The sequence below is a fragment of the Culex pipiens genome, chromosome 2 (assembly GCF_016801865.2).
Source record: "Culex pipiens pallens isolate TS chromosome 2, TS_CPP_V2, whole genome shotgun sequence".
NCBI lineage: Eukaryota > Metazoa > Arthropoda > Insecta > Diptera > Culicidae > Culex > Culex pipiens.
In genome coordinates, this window is record NC_068938.1 from 447,047 (window position 1) to 465,560 (window position 18,514).

At 41.4% G+C, this 18,514-nt stretch overlaps 4 protein-coding genes across 12 annotated transcripts in view; 3 read left to right on the plus strand and 1 right to left on the minus strand.

Annotated features, from left to right (window-relative positions):
* LOC120419061 (rap1 GTPase-activating protein 1) overlaps positions 1 to 11,268 on the plus strand; it is an 85,088-nt gene extending 73,820 nt beyond the window's left edge. For 8 of the 9 annotated variants that reach the window (XM_039581638.2, XM_039581639.2, XM_039581634.2 and 5 more), the window contains 4 exons: positions 6,433 to 8,133; positions 8,200 to 8,494; positions 8,725 to 9,149; positions 9,832 to 11,268. In XM_039581638.2, coding sequence (XP_039437572.1) covers positions 6,433 to 8,133; positions 8,200 to 8,494; positions 8,725 to 9,149; positions 9,832 to 9,972 — 2,562 coding nt within the window. In that variant the 3' untranslated portion in view covers positions 9,973 to 11,268. The remainder of the gene's footprint in view (positions 1 to 6,432; positions 8,134 to 8,199; positions 8,495 to 8,724; positions 9,150 to 9,831) is intronic. The other variant, XM_039581635.2, reaches the window with a different exon arrangement.
* A 760-nt stretch (positions 11,269 to 12,028) lies between these two features.
* LOC120419063 (histidine protein methyltransferase 1 homolog) lies at positions 12,029 to 14,931 on the minus strand. Its single transcript, XM_039581643.2, has 4 exons — positions 14,777 to 14,931; positions 14,317 to 14,723; positions 14,005 to 14,261; positions 12,029 to 12,275 (listed from the first exon to the last, which is right to left on the minus strand). The coding sequence occupies exons 1-4, from the start codon at positions 14,835 to 14,837 to the stop codon at positions 12,107 to 12,109; spliced, it is 894 nt and encodes a 297-aa protein (XP_039437577.1). The 5' UTR covers positions 14,838 to 14,931; the 3' UTR covers positions 12,029 to 12,106.
* A 317-nt stretch (positions 14,932 to 15,248) lies between these two features.
* LOC120419070 (THAP domain-containing protein 1-like) lies at positions 15,249 to 15,610 on the plus strand. Its single transcript, XM_039581654.2, has 2 exons — positions 15,249 to 15,407; positions 15,469 to 15,610. The coding sequence occupies exons 1-2, from the start codon at positions 15,337 to 15,339 to the stop codon at positions 15,608 to 15,610; spliced, it is 213 nt and encodes a 70-aa protein (XP_039437588.2). The 5' UTR covers positions 15,249 to 15,336.
* A 225-nt stretch (positions 15,611 to 15,835) lies between these two features.
* LOC128093039 (zinc finger protein 665-like) lies at positions 15,836 to 17,934 on the plus strand. The gene is made up of 3 exons (XM_052708470.1): positions 15,836 to 15,842; positions 16,031 to 17,724; positions 17,785 to 17,934. Exons 1-3 carry the CDS (start codon positions 15,836 to 15,838, stop codon positions 17,932 to 17,934), a joined length of 1,851 nt encoding a protein of 616 aa, XP_052564430.1.
* Positions 17,935 to 18,514: the final 580 nt, after the last annotated feature.

Sequence of the window (18,514 nt, forward strand, 5' to 3'; positions counted from 1 at the left end):
AATTACAAAAATTACAAAAATTACAAAAATTACAAAAATTACAAAAATTACAAAAATTACAAAAATTACAAAAATTACAAAAATTACAAAAATGACAAAAATGACAAAAATGACAAAAATGACAAAAATGACAAAAATGACAAAAATGACAAAAATGACAAAAATGACAAAAATGACAAAAATGACAAAAATGACAAAAATGACAAAAATGACAAAAATGACAAAAATGACAAAAATGACAAAAATGACAAAAATGACAAAAATGACAAAAATGAAAAAAAATGACAAAAATGACCAAAATGACCAAAATGACCAAAATGACCAAAATGACCAAAATGACCAAAATGACCAAAATGACCAAAATGACCAAAATGACCAAAATGACCAAAATGACCAAAATGACCAAAATGACCAAAATGACCAAAATGATCAAAATGATCAAATGACCAAAATGACAAAAATGACCAAAATGACCAAAATGACCAAAATGACCAAAATGACCAAAATAACCAAAATGACCAAAATGACCAAAATGACCAAAATGACCAAAATGACAAAAATGACAAAAATTACAAAAATTACAAAAATTACAAAAATTACAAAAATTACAAAAATTACAAAAATTACAAAAATTACAAAAATTACAAAAATTACAAAAATTACAAAAATTACAAAAATTACAAAAATTACAAAAATTACAAAAATTACAAAAATTACAAAAATTACAAAAATTACAAAAATTACAAAAATTACAAAAATTACAAAAATTACAAAAATTAAAAAAATTACAAAAATTACAAAAATTACAAAAAAAGCAAAAATTACAAAAATTACAAAAATTACAAAAATAACAAAAATTACAAAAATTACAAAAATTACAAAAATTAAAAAATTACAAATTACAAATTACAAAAAATTACAAAAAAAACAAAAATTACAAAAATTATGAAAAAAATTAAAATAATTACATAAATAACAAAAATGACAATAATAACATTGACATCAATAATATCAATGACATAAATGATAAATATTACTATAGGACTACTCAAGCCAACTTGGAATAAATTTATTTCTTTTAAATATATATTTCCCGGGAATTTCTTGGCTTCCTTAAGATTTTTCGTCGAAAAGCTATGATTTCATAGTTTTAAATCTAACACTAACAAATTTGACGATTTGTAGAGCTAAATTTTATGAGCAATTAACGCTATATCAAATCCAAAGTAAATGACGCAAGTCTAATTCAAAAGAAAGCATATTAAGTGACTGCTGAAAATTTAGATTAAATTTCTTCATGCGTGCCGAGATTAGTCACTCAAAATCCCCAAAAAGTAAATAAATCATTCGCCAAAGTGATTGCACTAATTCACCTCAAATAAACTCATCTAATTCCACGAAAACTCCTCAACTTCGTCGTTGTCGTCAGTACCCGCAGGTCATCCCGGTCACGACTCGCCGGTGTTGCTTGGCTGGCAACTTTGAAGTTCTGAACAAAAGCTCCACGACTGTGTTTTTGTGAAACTCAAAAAGCGATGAAAATGTGGCGTATAATATGCGCACAGGCTTAGTTTGGTGTTGTTGTTTTCCAAGGCGCGCTCCGCCAGGGGTAGATAAAAAGTCATTATTCTAGAAACCATTGCTGGATTTATGAGAACGAGCGCATTTTTTAAACCTGCTGGAAATAATAAATAAATGAAAGGCTCCAGCCAGGCTGACGAAGTTGAAAGAATGTGTTTAGTGGCTCGCACACAAACCCTGATGATTAACGACAAGAGTTGGGAGGAAGCACGGTCCGCTGGTCATGCCGTCGTCGTCATGCGTTTTTGCCAATCTCCTCCTCCGCACCCTCGATTATTGTTCTTTGATGGCCTGTGGGAGTTTCTTGGGACAACGTCGACGACGAACGTCGTCGACTCATAACTTAATTACGGAGTCAACGAGTGCGCTTTTTCCAAGCTAGAATCATCAACTAGCCTAAGTATACACTCCACCTCTCGCTCTTATATCATCTTGGACGCAGCAAGCCAAGGTTCCGCCGGCCGTAGCCCTCTTGGATGGAGGAGCACGCTTGCGTCATTTCTTCGGCCTTCTTCTCCTTGCCGTCGCGTCAGAATGCCAAGTCACGGCCTGCTTGGTTCGTGTGTGTGTGCAAAACATGCATTCACATGTAATGCATCACTCTTGGGACCCCGCCGCCGCCCACGCCTGCCCTCAAGGGGGACGTGGTCTTGGCCGCAGCTAGTCGACCGTATCGATTGACCTCTACCTTCGTGCCGCGCTCTTGTCGAGGGGATGCAATTCTTCACAAATTGATTTTTATCGTCGCTCATCGTCGTTCTACGGTCGTTGTCGTCGCCGGTCGAGTGGAAAAGTGTCACTTCCTTCCTGTCCTTCATGACGAGAGCCCCGGTACAAGTGGCTGCGCTGTGCTGTATCGTTCACGGGAAATGTGCACTATGTCATGGGATATGTTTGTGCTTTCTTCGGTATTACGTGCGGGCATCTTTTGTAAGCTCTCTGCTGATGACTTTTTTATCACTTTAAATCTCGAGATTGAAAATTTGTGATTCAAACCACTTTTTCCCAGCGGTAATCAATGCACCAAATCTAAGCAAGCCATGCCGTCGAGGGTACGATTTGACCCAATTTCGGTCTTAGCCCATTTAAAATTTATAACCCTTCCGGGAATCCATCACCGTAGGTGCACTGCACTGACTCTGTAACGAAGTTATCCTTTGTGGCTTGATGCATGTACCTTAACATGCAAGGTGCATAATGCAAGCCATAAATTTCCCCCGTTGTCCTCGTTTATGTTTTTTTTTTTTTTTTTTGCTACTGCGCCTCCCCACAGCACTAACCGCCAACAAAACCAGCCCAAATGACGCCACACCACAACCCCGTGGAAATTGAAAATAAAAAAAAATAAAAACAGGATCTTGAACCGCGGCCCGGAATTAACGTGGCGGTAAACAAATGGTTCCCCTCACCTCACCAAAGCGCGCGACCTACTTGGACCGAGACACGCTGGCACATATAAGAACGATTATATCGATTTTACTCTGTTGCACAATCCCCCGCCTACTACACCCACGCATGAATCACGCGCCAACTAGATCCAATCCGTTGAAAAGAGATTAGAAACAACGTGTCGGAACGACACTCACAAAACAAAACCTGTCAATCGCGATCTTGGAAATTACAACCGGATCACGTACCGCACAGCCGAAAAATGTTTCTGCGTATTCACCACGTATCATTCCTGGAACCGGGCCTCTCAAAAGAAGGAAATTAATTCTCCATTCGGCAAAACACCACCGCACACACATCCGCGCGGCATAAAAAATGAGCACTTGACAGTTTCCTTTTGGGCTCGACATCCTTGCTGCAGGAAGCCAAAAGTTGTGGGTTCTTGCCAGCCGGAAACCGGTGCACACCACACCCCTATAATGTGTTCAAGTGGTTGTGTTGCACCGGAAAACCGAAACATTGTCATATTCGATTGTGGGAAATTTATTCACCGAACGTCCGGGCTCGGCCCGTTTCAGGACATCGCAGCAAGCGGTGCCAAGGATTAAAATAGAAAACTGTGCCATGTCGCTCCCCTGGGTTCATTTTTCATTCCAGAGTTGCTTCTTGTGGCTGTTTTTTTGTGCCTTCAAAAAACGGGAACGGGATTTGTTAGACCGAATAAACAAAGCTGTTAAACGGGCGAAAAAACATCTGTTCTATGTCGGAAGACCTGCACTCTTTTGGGGAAAATATTTGTGCGCTTTTTGCGGGCGCAGCGCAGCTGCACCACAAATTATGATTATTTTTCCCAATATTTTCAATTTCCAATCGAAAATCGCTCGAAGGATGAGTCACACAGCCTGCTGCGGTGACTGCGGTGTGCAGCGAAGCGGAAGTTTCGCCAGCTGTCAATCAAGAAGTCAACGACGTCGTCGTCGGTGACTGGGCTTCACCGACGGCCTGCTTGGTTTCGGTCAAGTGTGAAGTAAGGTGGAGAAGGCGAATTTTCTCATCGTTTCGGGAAAACCGCAACCGTCGTCGCCGTTCGCCTCTAGAACGGGCTCAACCTTGTGTTGTGGGGGACGACGGTCATTTTCCCACATTCAATTATGATTATGTAGATCCAGGCTTTTAGCAAGATTTCCCAGCGCTGCGCGCTGCGTTGGCTCTTTTTCCTTTTGTCTTTCGGACTACATTACCCAACACACCTTGGAAAGAGAACGTTGGACACTATCTCTGGTCCGGAATCTACCGTGGGTTCGCTCTTTCCTTGGAATCGCTTACCGTAGTGCACTAGACTCACATCTGCATCACGTCTAGAACCATTAAAATACACTTCTTGGACCGGCAGTAGACCATGATGATACCATCGTCGTAGTAGGCCTTGTGAGCAGACGACACGGAAAGGGCGTTCACTGGGCGGCTAACCGCCTGGTCTGCTTTGTCCGCCCCTCATGGACGTTGGGTTTTGTGTTCTAAAGTTGAAAAAAAGTAATTATAATTACTTTCCGAGGTTTACGAACTGTTGCGCTGCCTCTGCAGTGCGGAAAATATGTTTTTTTGGATGGCTGGACTCGAGATAAACTTGCATACACCTCAAAGTGTTGGGAGATGCGGTGTAAAGTTCTGCCTCAAATTGCCCAACTGCCGTCAGGTGAGGAAGGTTGTGAATTGGTTTAGAAATTCACACAGTCAGTATCATAATTGTGCTATTGCATGTCGGCTAAACATGTATCTCGTCTGTTTTTTTCCTCTTCTGTTTGTTCTTCAACTGCTTCGCGTAGGTTGAAAGTTCGCCAAGAGATTGCACCAAATCCAATTTGCATAAATAATTCAGCTCGTTCTTCTGCCGGCTCTGACGCGCATAACTGTTTCACACCTTCATCGAGACCGTTTATCAGATTGGGTTGAAATCCCTTGGAGGGTTTAGCGGTGATTTGAAGATTATACTCGACTTTTTTCGTGCGATTCATAACTGCTAGATGGCGTGGGTTCGCGTCCTAACATCCGGCGAGATTTCCAACCTTTGCCATTTCACCGCAAAGGTCACCACCACGTGGCACGTCCGTGCCTACTACGATCTACGAGGAAAGAGCAAACCGGACCGTTTTGACAAAGTGACCATAAAAGAGTGCCCGGGATTGCTGAATAATTCATCGTCCTGCCGTTTTCTTCTCCGGCTCCAGAAAGTCCTGATTGATGGGCCATTGCGATAATCGCACACTAACTTTTGCCATTCTATTCCATTATGGACCTTTGTTTTATTGTTCCAACCCGTCCGGGGAGGTATGTGGTGGCAAAAATGACACTTTCATTGGCCGAACCCCGGACCTTTGGCGTGCTCAACTTTGCGTGATGATAAACTTCTCATTATTCCATATACCAACTACGCCAAACCACCATTTTTGGGGTTTATTTTCGGCAAACGACGTTACTCAATGAGGTGTTTTCTTCTTTTTTGGGTGAGACCGAACGAAAGTGTGAAAAAGAAACGTCCTTGGGTCAACCTTAGAATTTGAGGTAATTCATCCATCATTCTGGCGGCGGCGGCGGTGGTCGACACCGGCTGAACACACTCCGACACATTCCACACTCTGTTTGTTTGCACACGTAATTTGAAGCCGGCAACGGCTCAGCGAGAAGACAGAGAACCGTTTTAGTCTAAACAATCGGAACGGTGCTGATTACGTAATCTTCCAACAGTAAATTTCCATTGTGTCCCCGTTCTGAACGGGGCGCAGATTCCTGGAGAAACCCAACTTGTCCCGTTATTTTCAGTTGAAAGTAAAACTTTTCTCAATATTTTCAATTTCCCAAAGTCGTTTGCGTTTTTTTCGCCCGCTCCGCACCTGTCAAAACAATCAATCATCAACGCGCGAGCGGCCTACTGTGATGCCAAGTGATGAGAGCGTCTGATTAGCACGCGTCGCCGCTTACACGCAAACCACGTGTCGGCCCTGCTACGCCCCGCGAAATTATGGTCTGCATGCAATTGAAAAAAAAAATCGAAACATTATTTTCCATTTCCATACACCGATATCGAGAGTGACTAAACATTGCCCAATCGTGTGCGATCGCCACCCCTTCTAATGTTTATGCATTTAAGTATTTACAACGTGTGATTTGCGATCGCGCCCGAAACGGCTTCTGTTTTATGTTCGAACGTGCCTTTTCCCTCCCCGCGATCTGTGTGCGAAGGTGTTTGGCTGCATCCCTGGAATGTTGGTCACGCAGCGATCGCGCTGTCGTGATTACTAAATAAGAAGAGAGGTGGAAACGTGCCTGGCCTCGAACCGACGCGATCTCTCGTTCAAGGTGCGCACGATCAATTAGAGAGTTGACGCACCGCACCTGTTCGATTGAAATTCGATCCGGAACTTGATCTTGGGAAAGGACTAATTTTGTGATCTTTATTTGCAGAGTTCGCGTGAAGAACGAATCTCGAACCCGCACGGCAGCAGTAACAACGGCGGCGGCGGTAACAACAACGATGCATCCAACAATCTCACCGTACAAATTCCTCAGCAGACGCGATCGCTGCTGCGGCACTCGAACAGTATGTCCTCGAATCCGCACTCCAACTCGAGCTCGACGCCCGCCTCGCCGCATCTGCTGTCCAACAGCTCCAGTGGCCACTTACATCACACGCTATCGAACGGAGGATCGCTGCACCATCACTCGTCGCAGTACCAGAGCCAGTCGTCCGTGAGTTCACAGAGTTCGTCGATCATCTCGGCGGTGCCGCCGCTGCAGCGATTGCTCGAGGATCACCTCAGCAAACCGGCTCCGTACCAGATGATTGTGATACCAAACAGCGGGGGCTACTGGATCGATGGGACCGATCACGACGCCGGGTACGACATTCCGTCGCACGCAACGTGGCGGGTGGGAAAGATCGAGTCGGACGATACGGCCAAGTGCTACCGGCGGTTCTTTATCTCGCGGGAACACTCGAACCTGGTCGGTCACGATGATCAGCTGGGTCCGGTGCTGTTGTCGATCAAGTCCGAAAATGTTGCGAACCAAGATCATATCCGAATACTGCTCCGGCTACGAACGGGGACCATGCACGAAATCATTCCTGCGTCGTGTTTGGGATCGAATCCTTCTCCGATAAAAATGGCACGACTGTTGAACGATCAGATCAACGTTGACAGCTTCATGCCGGTGTTGTGTCCGAAGGCATCCACGTTGATCGCTAGCTACGACGAGCACGTGCTGGTCACGAACTTCAAGTTTGGTGTTTTGTACCAGCGGTACGGTCAAACGACGGAAGAGGAACTGTTTTGCAACAGTGATACGACACCTGCGCTGGAGGAGTTCCTAGATCTACTCGGTCAGCGGATACGTCTGCGCGATCACAAGGGCTACCGAGGTGGGCTGGACATTCAGAACGGACACACGGGCGATACCGCCGTGTACGAAGTGTTCAAAGAGCGGGAGATCATGTTCCACGTGTCCACCCTGCTTCCGTACACCGAGGGTGATCCTCAGCAACTCCAGCGGAAGCGTCACATCGGAAACGACATTGTTGCGATCGTGTTCCAGGAAGAAAACACTCCCTTCTCTCCGGCTATGATTGCGAGTCACTTTCTGCACGCGTTTGTCGTTGTGCAACCGTTGGAACCAAACACACCCAACTGCCGGTATAAGATTTCAGTGACCGCCCGGGATGACGTCCCGTTCTTCGGACCCACCCTGCCCCAACCGTCAGTATTCAAAAAGGGACCCGAACTCAAAGAGTTCCTCCTGACCAAGCTGATTAACGCCGAGAACGCGTGCTACAAAGCTGACAAGTTCGCCCAACTCGAACTGCGGACGCGAACATCCCTCCTCCAGAACCTGGTCGATGAGCTGAAGGAAAAGACCCGGGACTTTCTCGGAGCCGACCTGCTCGGAGCGCCAACCTCCCCCACCCCAGAAACGCCCAAATCCGAGGGCGGATTCACCGGATCGCGGTTCATCGACACGGTCAAGAAGGCGCTGAACGCCCGCCTGCGATCGCAAAACTCCGACCCCACCAACGGAGTCGACTCCACCAACCCAAAGCATCACAACTCGATCAAGAAGTCCAAGGAGGTTTCCGAAGCGCCCTGCGGACCCACGGGACAGAATGTCAATGTAGGTTGATGATCTTTCCCAGATGTTCAGCAGCCTATTTCACGATTACATTTTTTTTCCTTTCAGATTGGTCGATCCCTGTCCAAGAGCAGCACGACGGGTTCGCGCAAGTCTCCGAACGATTCGGTGGCCTCGTCGCCGGACATTACGTCGCGTTGTTCGCTGAACCCGGGCGGCACGCTGAACAACAACAACACCAACACGGCCAACAACAACCATCACGGTGGCAGTGGCCATCACGCCGGAGCACACGGTCCGAAGGGTGGCAGCGGCAATAACAACAACAACAACAACGGACCGGTGGCCATGTCCGAGACGAGCGATGACTCCAGCCTGAACAGCGTCGATCTGGATCCGATGGGTAAGTTTGAGGTTATGGCACGGATTAACCCGATTGAGCGCGCGCGTTTGGTGAAGACTAACAACAACGGTTAATGTTTGCTCTCTCTTTCTTTCTCTTGTCTCACACAATCACACTTTCGTTTGTAATTGCAAAATTGTCTTCTTTTTCAAAAAAATTAAATTACGCATGATTTTTTCACCCCAATTGGCCACTTATGATTTCTCGAAAACCTGATTTACGAACCAAAGTTTTCCCAAACGTAGATGCCGGCGCGACGTACATAGACAGTGACACCGGGCTGGAATCGATGTCGTCGGCGGACGCAACCACGAAGGCGTGCTCGCTGTGTCTGGACGGGGTGGACCGGGCGGAACGGTCGACAAACGGCGGTGGAAGTGTGATCAGCGTGAGCGTCGGAACGGGCAGCACCAGCGGAGATAGTACGCGGGATCTGCGCAGCAGCACCGGAAGTAGTTCCGGAGGAGTGGTGGTCGGAGCGACGACGACGACGAGTGTGACAGGAGGAGGTGGTGGTGGTCACGGATCGGTCACCGTCATAACGAGCCAGGGAGCGGTGGTGGTCGGGCCGGAAATTGTGCAACAGATGGATGGGTACAAGCAGGAAATTACCCGACTCAAGTGTGATAAGCTGGATCTCTTGAGGCAGAATGTGGTAAGTTGCATTTTAGTGGTTGAGAAAATTATCAAGGCAGGCCCTCTTGTAAACATTTGGTCCACATTTCAATGAGATCAATATTTCGTCATCGAATGCCTACTACGATCATACATTTGCGACAATGACAGCGCTTGGATGTAACACTCCGTTGTTTCCGGAACAAATCTTCCCAACTACTCGAGGTCCTAAATGTCGTGACTGAAGCCCGATGTTTCACTTAATTTCACTATATTTCGGATAAGCTTTAAAAATGCGTCATTTAAGCCCAAGCAAAACACACGACTGATTTATTTCTCGTTTACTCAGGCACACATCTTCTACTTTTCTTTCTTATCTGCGAGCAACTTTGCCCTTGTTTACCTTCTAGCTTCAGCTGTCAAAAACGCTGATTACACTCTAAACTGTGATCAGTCATACAAAGGGTAATATGACATCAAGCGCTGTCAGTCTCGTAATCTAGTACTCCACCAAAGCGATATAAAGAATAGGTCAGACTTGCAACCAAATAAGTTTTTTTCTGTTTTTATTGATTAGATTTTAATTGAAATTTGTGTCCAAATGTTGATTCTTGGCCTGCTATTCTATTTTTCTCTAACGCTAATGAGAACATAATTGCTCTGTCGAAAACGTTTCCAGCAAACTCAACAATTTAATCAATTTCATTTCACTCTTTCCCCAGACTTGCCAACGTGACATCAAGCGGCTCCGAGAGCGTGAACTATCACTGCAGGGTGATCTGGCGGCGGCCGGCAAGGAAATCCTCCGGCTACGTGACCTGCTGAAGGAGTACATGCCGGCGACCGCAGGTGAACCGATATAAAACAGATAAGCAAACCAAAAACGAAGAAGCAGAATCCTCCTCCAAACGAAAGTATTTTTCTGGGACGAAAATTTTCGAGCTGAAGCGGCAGCGCAGCGAAAAATGGGCAAACACCACACACGCTATAATCGTGAGCATCGTCGTCGTCGTTGTTATTGTTGTCGCTGTTATTGGTCCGCCGAATCAATCGCAAACTTATGGAATACTACTTTCCGCTCCTCATCATGAAGATGTGTACACTATGCTAGGAAGAAAAGCATATAAAAGTTATTATTTTTTGCCCTTTTTTGTGTATAAAGATCGTTTATTATAATTTCTATTTATTTTAAAAGTACTGTTCACCCCCGCTCTTTACTTGGTAATCTCTCGTACGAACGAAGATGGACGCTACCTTTCATCTTCCGAAATCAAAGCTAATTTTAAGGCACAACTCACTTCTGGTATCCATCCCACCCCATTTCAAACAACTCTCTCCGAGACACTCGGATGAGATGCAGTCCCGGTCAAACGAAACTAGAACTCACTTTGTAAATAAATGTTTTAGAGAGTCTGCTGCTGTTTTCCCTTCTCGGACGCGGACCGGAAGGAAGACTTTGGCTAAATCAAAAAAGGAACGAGGAGGAAATGTGTGCGCTGTAAATGTCAATTACCTACATATTTATACACTGAGAAAACTTTAAACATGTGTAAACTGTGTGTGTGTAAGCATAATCAAATCAGAGAAGAGAAGATATTTTAACTGAAATGTTGTTCATTTTCTTATTCATTTTACGCAAACAGAAGTGCATGTGTAGGAGAATTTTAAAAATGTATTTTTTTTTTCATTTTCATAATTACAAACACTCGACAATTATGGGCTATTAGTGGAGCGTGTGTGTTTAGTTGAACGAAGGCGAAGAGATTGCTAACCAAAACCAAAAAATAGTAAACGTTGATCGAAATATGGACATCAATCCGAATGCTACCAGATGTTTTATAAGATTTTAGTGAGTAGAATATAAACCAACAAAAGATACAAAACATAAAACAAGGAAATATCACATACAAACAAACCCACTTCAAAACACAGAGTAAAGGTAAAAAGCTACATGTGCAATACATAATTGAACAGACAAAAATTATGCCTTTTACCCGAAAACTTATGACAAAAAAAAATCTATCTGAATTGAAGCTTGTGAATTTTGAATGACTTTAGAGAGAATAATACTAAAACAAAAGAAAACGTTTCAGTTTGAAATTTAGACTATCCCCTGTTTTAGATGAAATCTTTAAGAAATTGAAAAAAAATCAACAAAATAGTAACGAGGTATTAAAAAAACAAAAAATCAACAAGTATGTACGAAATACAACTGCCTTCTATTATTAACTCTCTACACTTATTAGAAATGTTTCCAATTTAAGACAAAAAAATAACGCCGAAAATCACCTTGAAACGTACTTTGAAAAAGAGACAAACCACGCATCCTTCTGCAAACTATCCGCGCGATAGACGAAACTTATTCAATGAATTGATACCAAAGTTAACAACATTCCCAAAAAATGAAAAAAAATATAAACCTGAATTTGTGAAACCTCTGTCCCTCTGTGTTACAGAAGCAAAAAACTCAAACATCACAAACAAGCCGCTTTTACTGTCACGTATTTGAACGAAAACCAAACAAGTAAAACAATAGATGTTGCCAACCGATATTGAGAACAAATCAACAAAAAGTAGATTTTGCACCAAAAAAAAGTAAACAACACACACAAACATTCTAATAAACAGTCACTTGATGTAAAACTGCAGCGTAAAAACAAAAACAAAACATAGCTACAAGTATTGTGTTAGTAAAAGTAAACGAACAGTGTCCGGAAAGTGTTTTGTGAGAGTAAAAACAGATTGAAAATGGATTGACAAGGTTTGAACCACATTACAGCAGGAACAAATGCGACTTGAAAAAAAAAAAATCGGATCTTTAGAAGAGAGAAAAAAAATCAAACAACCGCTGGAAAAAAAGAGAGCAGAGGAAATCTGAACTAAGGAATCATTTGGAAGCAAACAATGGAATAGACTATATATATTTTAAACATATATTAGAAAAATACGTCGATTTGAGAATTTTCCTGAGAGTGGAACAAAAAAGAAATTCCTTGTTTATTCGCCCGACTGCGGCTTCGTCTTAATCTCGAGGATTTCGCGCTTCACGCCGCTCTCGCACTCCCACACAGTCTGGTGGGAAAAGTGTCCGTCCTCCTGGAGGGCCTTCTCGAACAGGCGAAGGCCACCGCCCACGCCAAAGTAGTACGTCTTTGCGGCCAGCAAGCTAGGGAATATTCGGGTTAAGGAAATGTAGTACTAGATTAAATTTTCAATTAATTGTTTCAATGATTTCTATAAAAAAACAGCTTTTATCTTTTTTAGCTGCCCAAAACATGATTTAACAATATCAGTTCTTAGTTTATTATTTTATTAAATTCAACTTTAAGAATTTCAGAAATTTCAGAATTTTAAGAATTTTAAGAATTTTAAGAATTTTAAGAATTTTAAGAATTTTAAGAATTTTAAGAATTTTAAGAATTTTAAGAATTTTAAGAATTTTAAGAATTTTAAGAATTTTAAGAATTTTAAGAATTTTAAGAATTTTAAGAATTTTAAGAATTTTAAGAATTTTAAGAATTTTAAGAATTTTAAGAATTTAAGAATTTTAAGAATTTTAAGAATTTTAAGAATTTTAAGAATTTTAAGAATTTTAAGAATTTTAAGAATTTTAAGAATTTTAAGAATTTTAAGAATTTTAAGAATTTTTAGAATTTTAAGAATTTTAAGAATTTTAAGAATTTTAAGAATTTTAAGAATTTTAAGAATTTTAAGAATTTTAAGAATTTTAAGAATTTTAAGAATTTTAAGAATTTTAAGAATTTTAAGAATTTTAAGAATTTTAAGAATTTTAAGAATCTTAAGAATTTTAAGAATTTTAAGAATTTTAAGAATTTTAAGAATTTTAAGAATTTTAAGAATTTTAAGAATTTTAAGAATTTTAAGAATTTTAAGAATTTTAAGAATTTTAAGAATTTTAAGAATTTTAAGAATTTTAAGAATTTTAAGAGTTTTAAGAATTTTAAGAATTTTAAGAATTTTAAGAATTTTAAGAATTTTAAGAATTTTAAGAATTTTAAGAATTTTAAGAATTTTAAGAATTTTAAGAATTTTAAGAATTTTAAGAATTTTAAGAATTTTAAAAAATTTAAGAATTTTAAGAATTTTAAGAATTTAAAGAATTTTAAGAATTTTAAGAATTTTAAGAATTTTAAGAATTTTAAGAATTTTAAGAATTTTAAGAATTTTAAGAATTTTAAGAATTTTAAGAATTTTAAGAATTTTAAGAATTTTAAGAACTTTAAGGATTTTAAGAATCTTAAGAATTTTAAAAAATTTCAGAATTTTTAGAATTTTTAGAATTTTAAGAATTTTAAGGATTTTAAGAATTTTAAGAATTTTAAGAATTTAAAAAAAATTAAGAATTTTAGGATTTGAGGAATTTTAGGATTTGAGGAATTTTAAGAATTTTAAGAATTGTAAAAATTGGCAGAATTTTGAGAATGTTAAGAATGTTAAGAGTTTTAAGAATGTTAAGAACTTTAAGAATTTTATAAATTTGAAGAATTTTATAAATTGAAGTTTTTTTTTCAATTTTAAGAAATTTAAGTATTATAAAATTCCTAGAATTTCTGGAATTTTTAAAAATGTTTAGAATTTTATAAATCTTTTAAAATTTTAAAATTGGAGGATTCCTCAAATATTTTTTTAAATTTTTGATAAGAATCTAGATTTTTTTAAATTGTTTTTTTTTTGTTTTAGATTTTTCTTTTTTTTTAAGCTATTGAGTTTTTTAGGATGTCTACAATTACTTTGGATTTTTTACGTGAGTTTTGGTGAAATTTATCCTAATCTGACCGTTGTCTTAAAACTGATTGCTTAGTAAGCTGGTACTACACCAGCAATCTAGTACTACAACAAGGCTACAATTATGCCAAATTCAAACAAAAGGATACATCACTCCGTCCGGCTTAAGCTTGCTCTTGAACAGCTTAATCAACTTATCGTAACTGTTGGTGCTGTAGATCGTCTCTGCGGTCAAGATCACATCGTAATGCGTTTCATCCTTCTCCACGAAACTGCCCCAATCTCCACAGTAAAACTGTGCCTCCGGCTTCACCGTCGAACTGCTGCTCGTCCCTTCCTCCGACTCTTCACCGCAGCAGTTGATCGAGTAGTTCTTCATCGTTACCTTTTCTATAACGTCTTTGTTCTGAAATGAAAAATCTTTGTTTTTCCGAACTTTATATTTTTATCACCCAACTCACATAATCTTGGAAGACCACCTTGGTCGCACCCAACTTCGCCGCCAAGATGCCCAAAATCCCTGAGCCACAGCCCAAATCCAGCACCGTTGCGCCCTTGAACAGCTTCGTAACCTGCTCCCGTTCCGCCATCAACTCCCCCAAATCGAACGTACATTCCCACACTTTAAGTCCGCCCTCGTACTGTCCGGGAACCAGGTCGGAGTGGTCGTGTTCCGCCACCAGGACGTCCCGCGAAAGCTCTTCCTTGTCCAGCGTCAGGCAGTTGATGTACTCAACCTGAATGTCCACACTAGCGAGAAAAACGTGCAGGTGGTCTGGATCGATCGAGGTGCCGGAGCGGAGGTCGTCCGGTAGAGCTAGTTCCGAGCACTCGAACCATGTCTGCGAATCTTGAGAGGATTTCTCCTCTGGTAAAGTTGGTGTTAGTGTGTTGGTGACTAACCATTAGGTACTAACTTACCAACGACTTCCTCGGAATCCTCGTTGGATGGTTCACTTACTTTAAACCCAAACGTGAACATTGTAAATCAAATTTTCGAATTCAAGGAGGTTCAATCACAGTTGGCGACGACACACGTGCGATTTTGAATCAACACAAGAAGTTTGTTTGGTACGGGAGCTCGTGCTTATTTACAAGATGATTGTTTTAGGTGTTAACCCAAATGTGTCCCGATTTACCCCACAGTTTTATCTAGTTATCGGTTTAATCGAAAAATGCATCTAATTTGTAACAAATCCTGTAATTTATTTAAAAATTATTATAATTTTGAAAATGTTCACCCATGCTTGATCATCTTGTTTTGCCTCATTGACCAAACGAGGGTAGGTGAAATTCACTCAAAAATGAGTAAAAATTAATCAGATATGTTTTTCAGTAAAGCTAATTATGCGTGCAATGTTTTGATTGACTGTTTGTTATTGTTGAATGTTGATGCAAAACTTGCATCAAGTTCGAAGAAAAGTTGAAAACGATGTTTCTCTAATTTTAAATGTTTTGTCTTCACTGTTTACAGCATCGAAATGCCGTCGTCGTGTTCCGTGCCAGATTGCGAACTGAAGTATGCCCATTCGGAAGACGTTTCGTATCACAAGTGAGTATTGTAAAAATAATCAATGAAAAATAAAATAATAAATTCTTCAAATATTCTGCAGATTCCCTCTGAAGAAACCGGAACTGCTAAGCGAGTGGGTCAAATTTACCGGACGTGACCCGGCCTGGGTTCCGAGCCGCTGGAGCGCCATCTGCAGTCGGCACTTCAAGCCGTCCGATTTCAAGGATTGCATTTACAGGTGAGACTGACTTCACACATTATTACTTCTTGCTGATTATATTTACTGAAATTTGATATTTAATGTTGAATCAAAATTTAATGTTTTTTTTAAAGAAAAAGTGCATTTGAACAACATTCTAATTATCAATAACAACATCACAGTGTGCCATAGTTGCCTTGCTCTGAAACGTTTGGAACATTACACAAATTAAAGTTGCCAGGCCTACTGTAGCACGTTTAACGCAGAGATGATTCGTTGAATTTGAGCACAACAACAACACATTTTGATTAAATCTTGAAGCAATTTTCATAAAATATTTTTTTTAGGAAAAATCTGACTATCAACGCCGTTCCTTCCGTTCGAGTGAGACATCACACACCAATTTCGGAATTTATCGCCGGAAAGTGCGATGTCGATGAAGAACCCAAAACTCCTCACGAAGAAACGTTGCATGAGGCCCATTCGGATCATCCGGATGCGGAGACGGACCAGGAGGACTACTCCGGTGGGGAGGAGACAAATTTGCTAGATATAACGTGTCGACTGTGCGGAATCGTCTTTAGCAAATGGTGCCAGGGATTGCTGGTGGATTTCCGGCCGCATTCCGTGGTCATTGGAAAGTGTTTGCCGTTCGTCAATTTGGAGCTGGTCCATTTTCCTTCGAAAGTTTGTGGCCACTGTCTGAAGGTCATCAACGGGTTCTCTGCGTTTTATGACAGCGTTCAACGGGCTCAGGTTGATCTGGAGCTGAAGTACAACAATCGAGTGGATGAGCATGATCCGGTCGATGAGCAGATTTTTGAAGCGCCCAAGATACGAATCAAGCAGGAACCGATGGTCAACATCAAGGAGGAGGCAATCGAATCAAACAGTCGAATCCGCGAGAATCCACTTCCGGAAACTCCGGAAAATACTCTCATAATCAAAAATCCAAACGTTGCCAGTGATAACAACAAAATTCTGGTGTTTAAAAATCAGAGCACTGAAAATCAAAACACGAAGCCAATGCCAAAAAACTGTGAAATTTTGGAGATCGTCAACCTCTACCCTCCAATTGTGGACATCACGAGCGCTACCATTCGTGAAGTTCAACCTTACGAAATCACTCTCCCTTCAATATCAAATGCTCCAGCTTTTCAATCAGCACCTCCCCAAATCATCAACCTTAAAACGGAAAACACGGCAGATTTCGAGGAAGAATACGAAGACTACTCCGGATATTACGACTTTCAGCTGGCACTGAACACGCTCGATGAACACAGCTATTCCAAGCTCCCAATCCAAGCGGACGATAACAAGGACGAAATCTTCCCCCACCTTCCGGAACCAATGGATCCCATTCAGCTGGGAGAATCCGGCACTGTCCAAGTCATCCACGTGGAACTTCCACTCGTGACCTTCTCGTGCCAATCCTGCCACCATAACTTCCCAACCCGACTGAAGCTGCTTCGCCACCGAACCTTCTACTGTCCGTCGCGGAAGCGACCCCACTTCCGGTGCGTCTACTGTGCGAAAAAGTTCCCCATCCGAACCCAACTCCAAATCCATCTGGCCGCCTGCCATCGAAGGACCGCCCGGCGGAAGCACCTCGCTTCCAAAGCGAGTGCCGTCAAAAACGCTGTCCGACAGGCAAGCAACAGCCAACACGAGCCGCAAGCGACGACCCACCCCAAAACCTACACCTGTGATATGTGCGACCGGACGTACTCGCGGATGTCGAACCTGCGGCGGCACCAGCTCAGCCACCGGCCGATGGAACAGTGGAACCACAAGTGTGGCGTCTGTCAGAAGATCTTCGACAAGCTTTTCGACCTAAAGAAGCACTTTCAGCTGAGCAAGTGCGCTGGCAGTAGTGGCGGGGATGGCGGGTACGTGCTGCCGGCGAGGAGTGGTGAGGAAGCGGGGACGGTTCCGGCGCCGGAAGGCGCACTGGATCGACTGTTGTACGTGTGTTCGACGTGCAATAAGCAGTTCAAGAGTTATAACAGCTTGAAGGTGCACGAAAGTATTCACACGGGACTGAAGGCGTACATCTGCGAGACCTGTGGGAAGCGGTTCGGAGGGCAGATGAACCTGACCCAGCATCGGTTGACGCACACGGAGCTGAGGCAGTTTGTGTGCAAGTTGTGCCCGAAGGTGAGCATTGTGGGAAGATTTGGAAAAATTAGAAAATTTAGAACATGGTTTATCTCGTAGGTTTTCAAACGGAGCGGTGGTCTGAGCCAGCATGTCAAATCGTTCCACATGAAAATCAAACCCTACCAGTGTCCGGTTTGTTTCCGGGATTTCGCGCTCAAGGCCGATATGACCCGGTGTCGTCACTCGAAGCTGAAGGAGAATGGATAAGCATGGTAAGTCGAAGCTTGTGTTTTTGTTTTTGCAATATAAGAAGTCATTTTAACAAGATTGGTGAAGATTGGTTTTCACATTTGATAGAAAAGTGAGAAATTCCCTTTTCAGAAAAATTCAAAAAATATCTTGTTGATTACTGAAAAAAAAAAATGTAAAATCTTGGGATATTATTTGACCTGGAATTTTCATTTATGTTATTATGTTCATGTAGTTTTTTTATGTTCTCCCAAATAATTTCGCTATTGTCAGATGATTGTTCAAGATCTTTCAAAATGGGCAGTCATCAAATATACATGACGAAATCCAGTCTGCAACCCGCAAATATCACCATCTCCATGCGAATGCAAATGTGAATAAATGCTAGAGCTTTGAATTTTTCTGGCATTCAAATATACATTTTACAAAACAAATAAACCGTGGACGTGGTTTATGGATGACCCCTGTGTTTGTCAAACAATTCATTAGTTACAATTTATGAAAAAAATAAATACAACTGAACGGAGAAGTCTAGGAGATGTGAATGATTTTTCAAGTTAAAATTTACACCGTAACATAGTTTTAAAACGCATCAATC

What these genes read in the sequence shown, in the direction of transcription:
- LOC120419063 (XM_039581643.2), bottom strand. Translation starts at nt 14,837, where the DNA reads ATGTTCACGTTTGGGTTTAAAGTAAGTGAACCATCCAACGAGGATTCC. An exon ending in GGATTCCGAGGAAGTCGTTG is followed by an intron (nt 14,724 to 14,776) that starts GTAAGTTAGTAC and finishes CAACTTTACCAG; the next exon opens with AGGAGAAATCCTCTCAAGAT. An exon ending in CTTAAGCCGGACGGAGTGAT is followed by an intron (nt 12,276 to 14,004) that starts GTATCCTTTTGT and finishes AATATTCCCTAG; the next exon opens with CTTGCTGGCCGCAAAGACGT.
- LOC120419070 (XM_039581654.2), top strand. Translation starts at nt 15,337, where the DNA reads ATGCCGTCGTCGTGTTCCGTGCCAGATTGCGAACTGAAGTATGCCCAT. An exon ending in GAAGACGTTTCGTATCACAA is followed by an intron (nt 15,408 to 15,468) that starts GTGAGTATTGTA and finishes AATATTCTGCAG; the next exon opens with ATTCCCTCTGAAGAAACCGG.
- LOC128093039 (XM_052708470.1), top strand. An exon ending in TGTGCAAGTTGTGCCCGAAG is followed by an intron (nt 17,725 to 17,784) that starts GTGAGCATTGTG and finishes TTTATCTCGTAG; the next exon opens with GTTTTCAAACGGAGCGGTGG.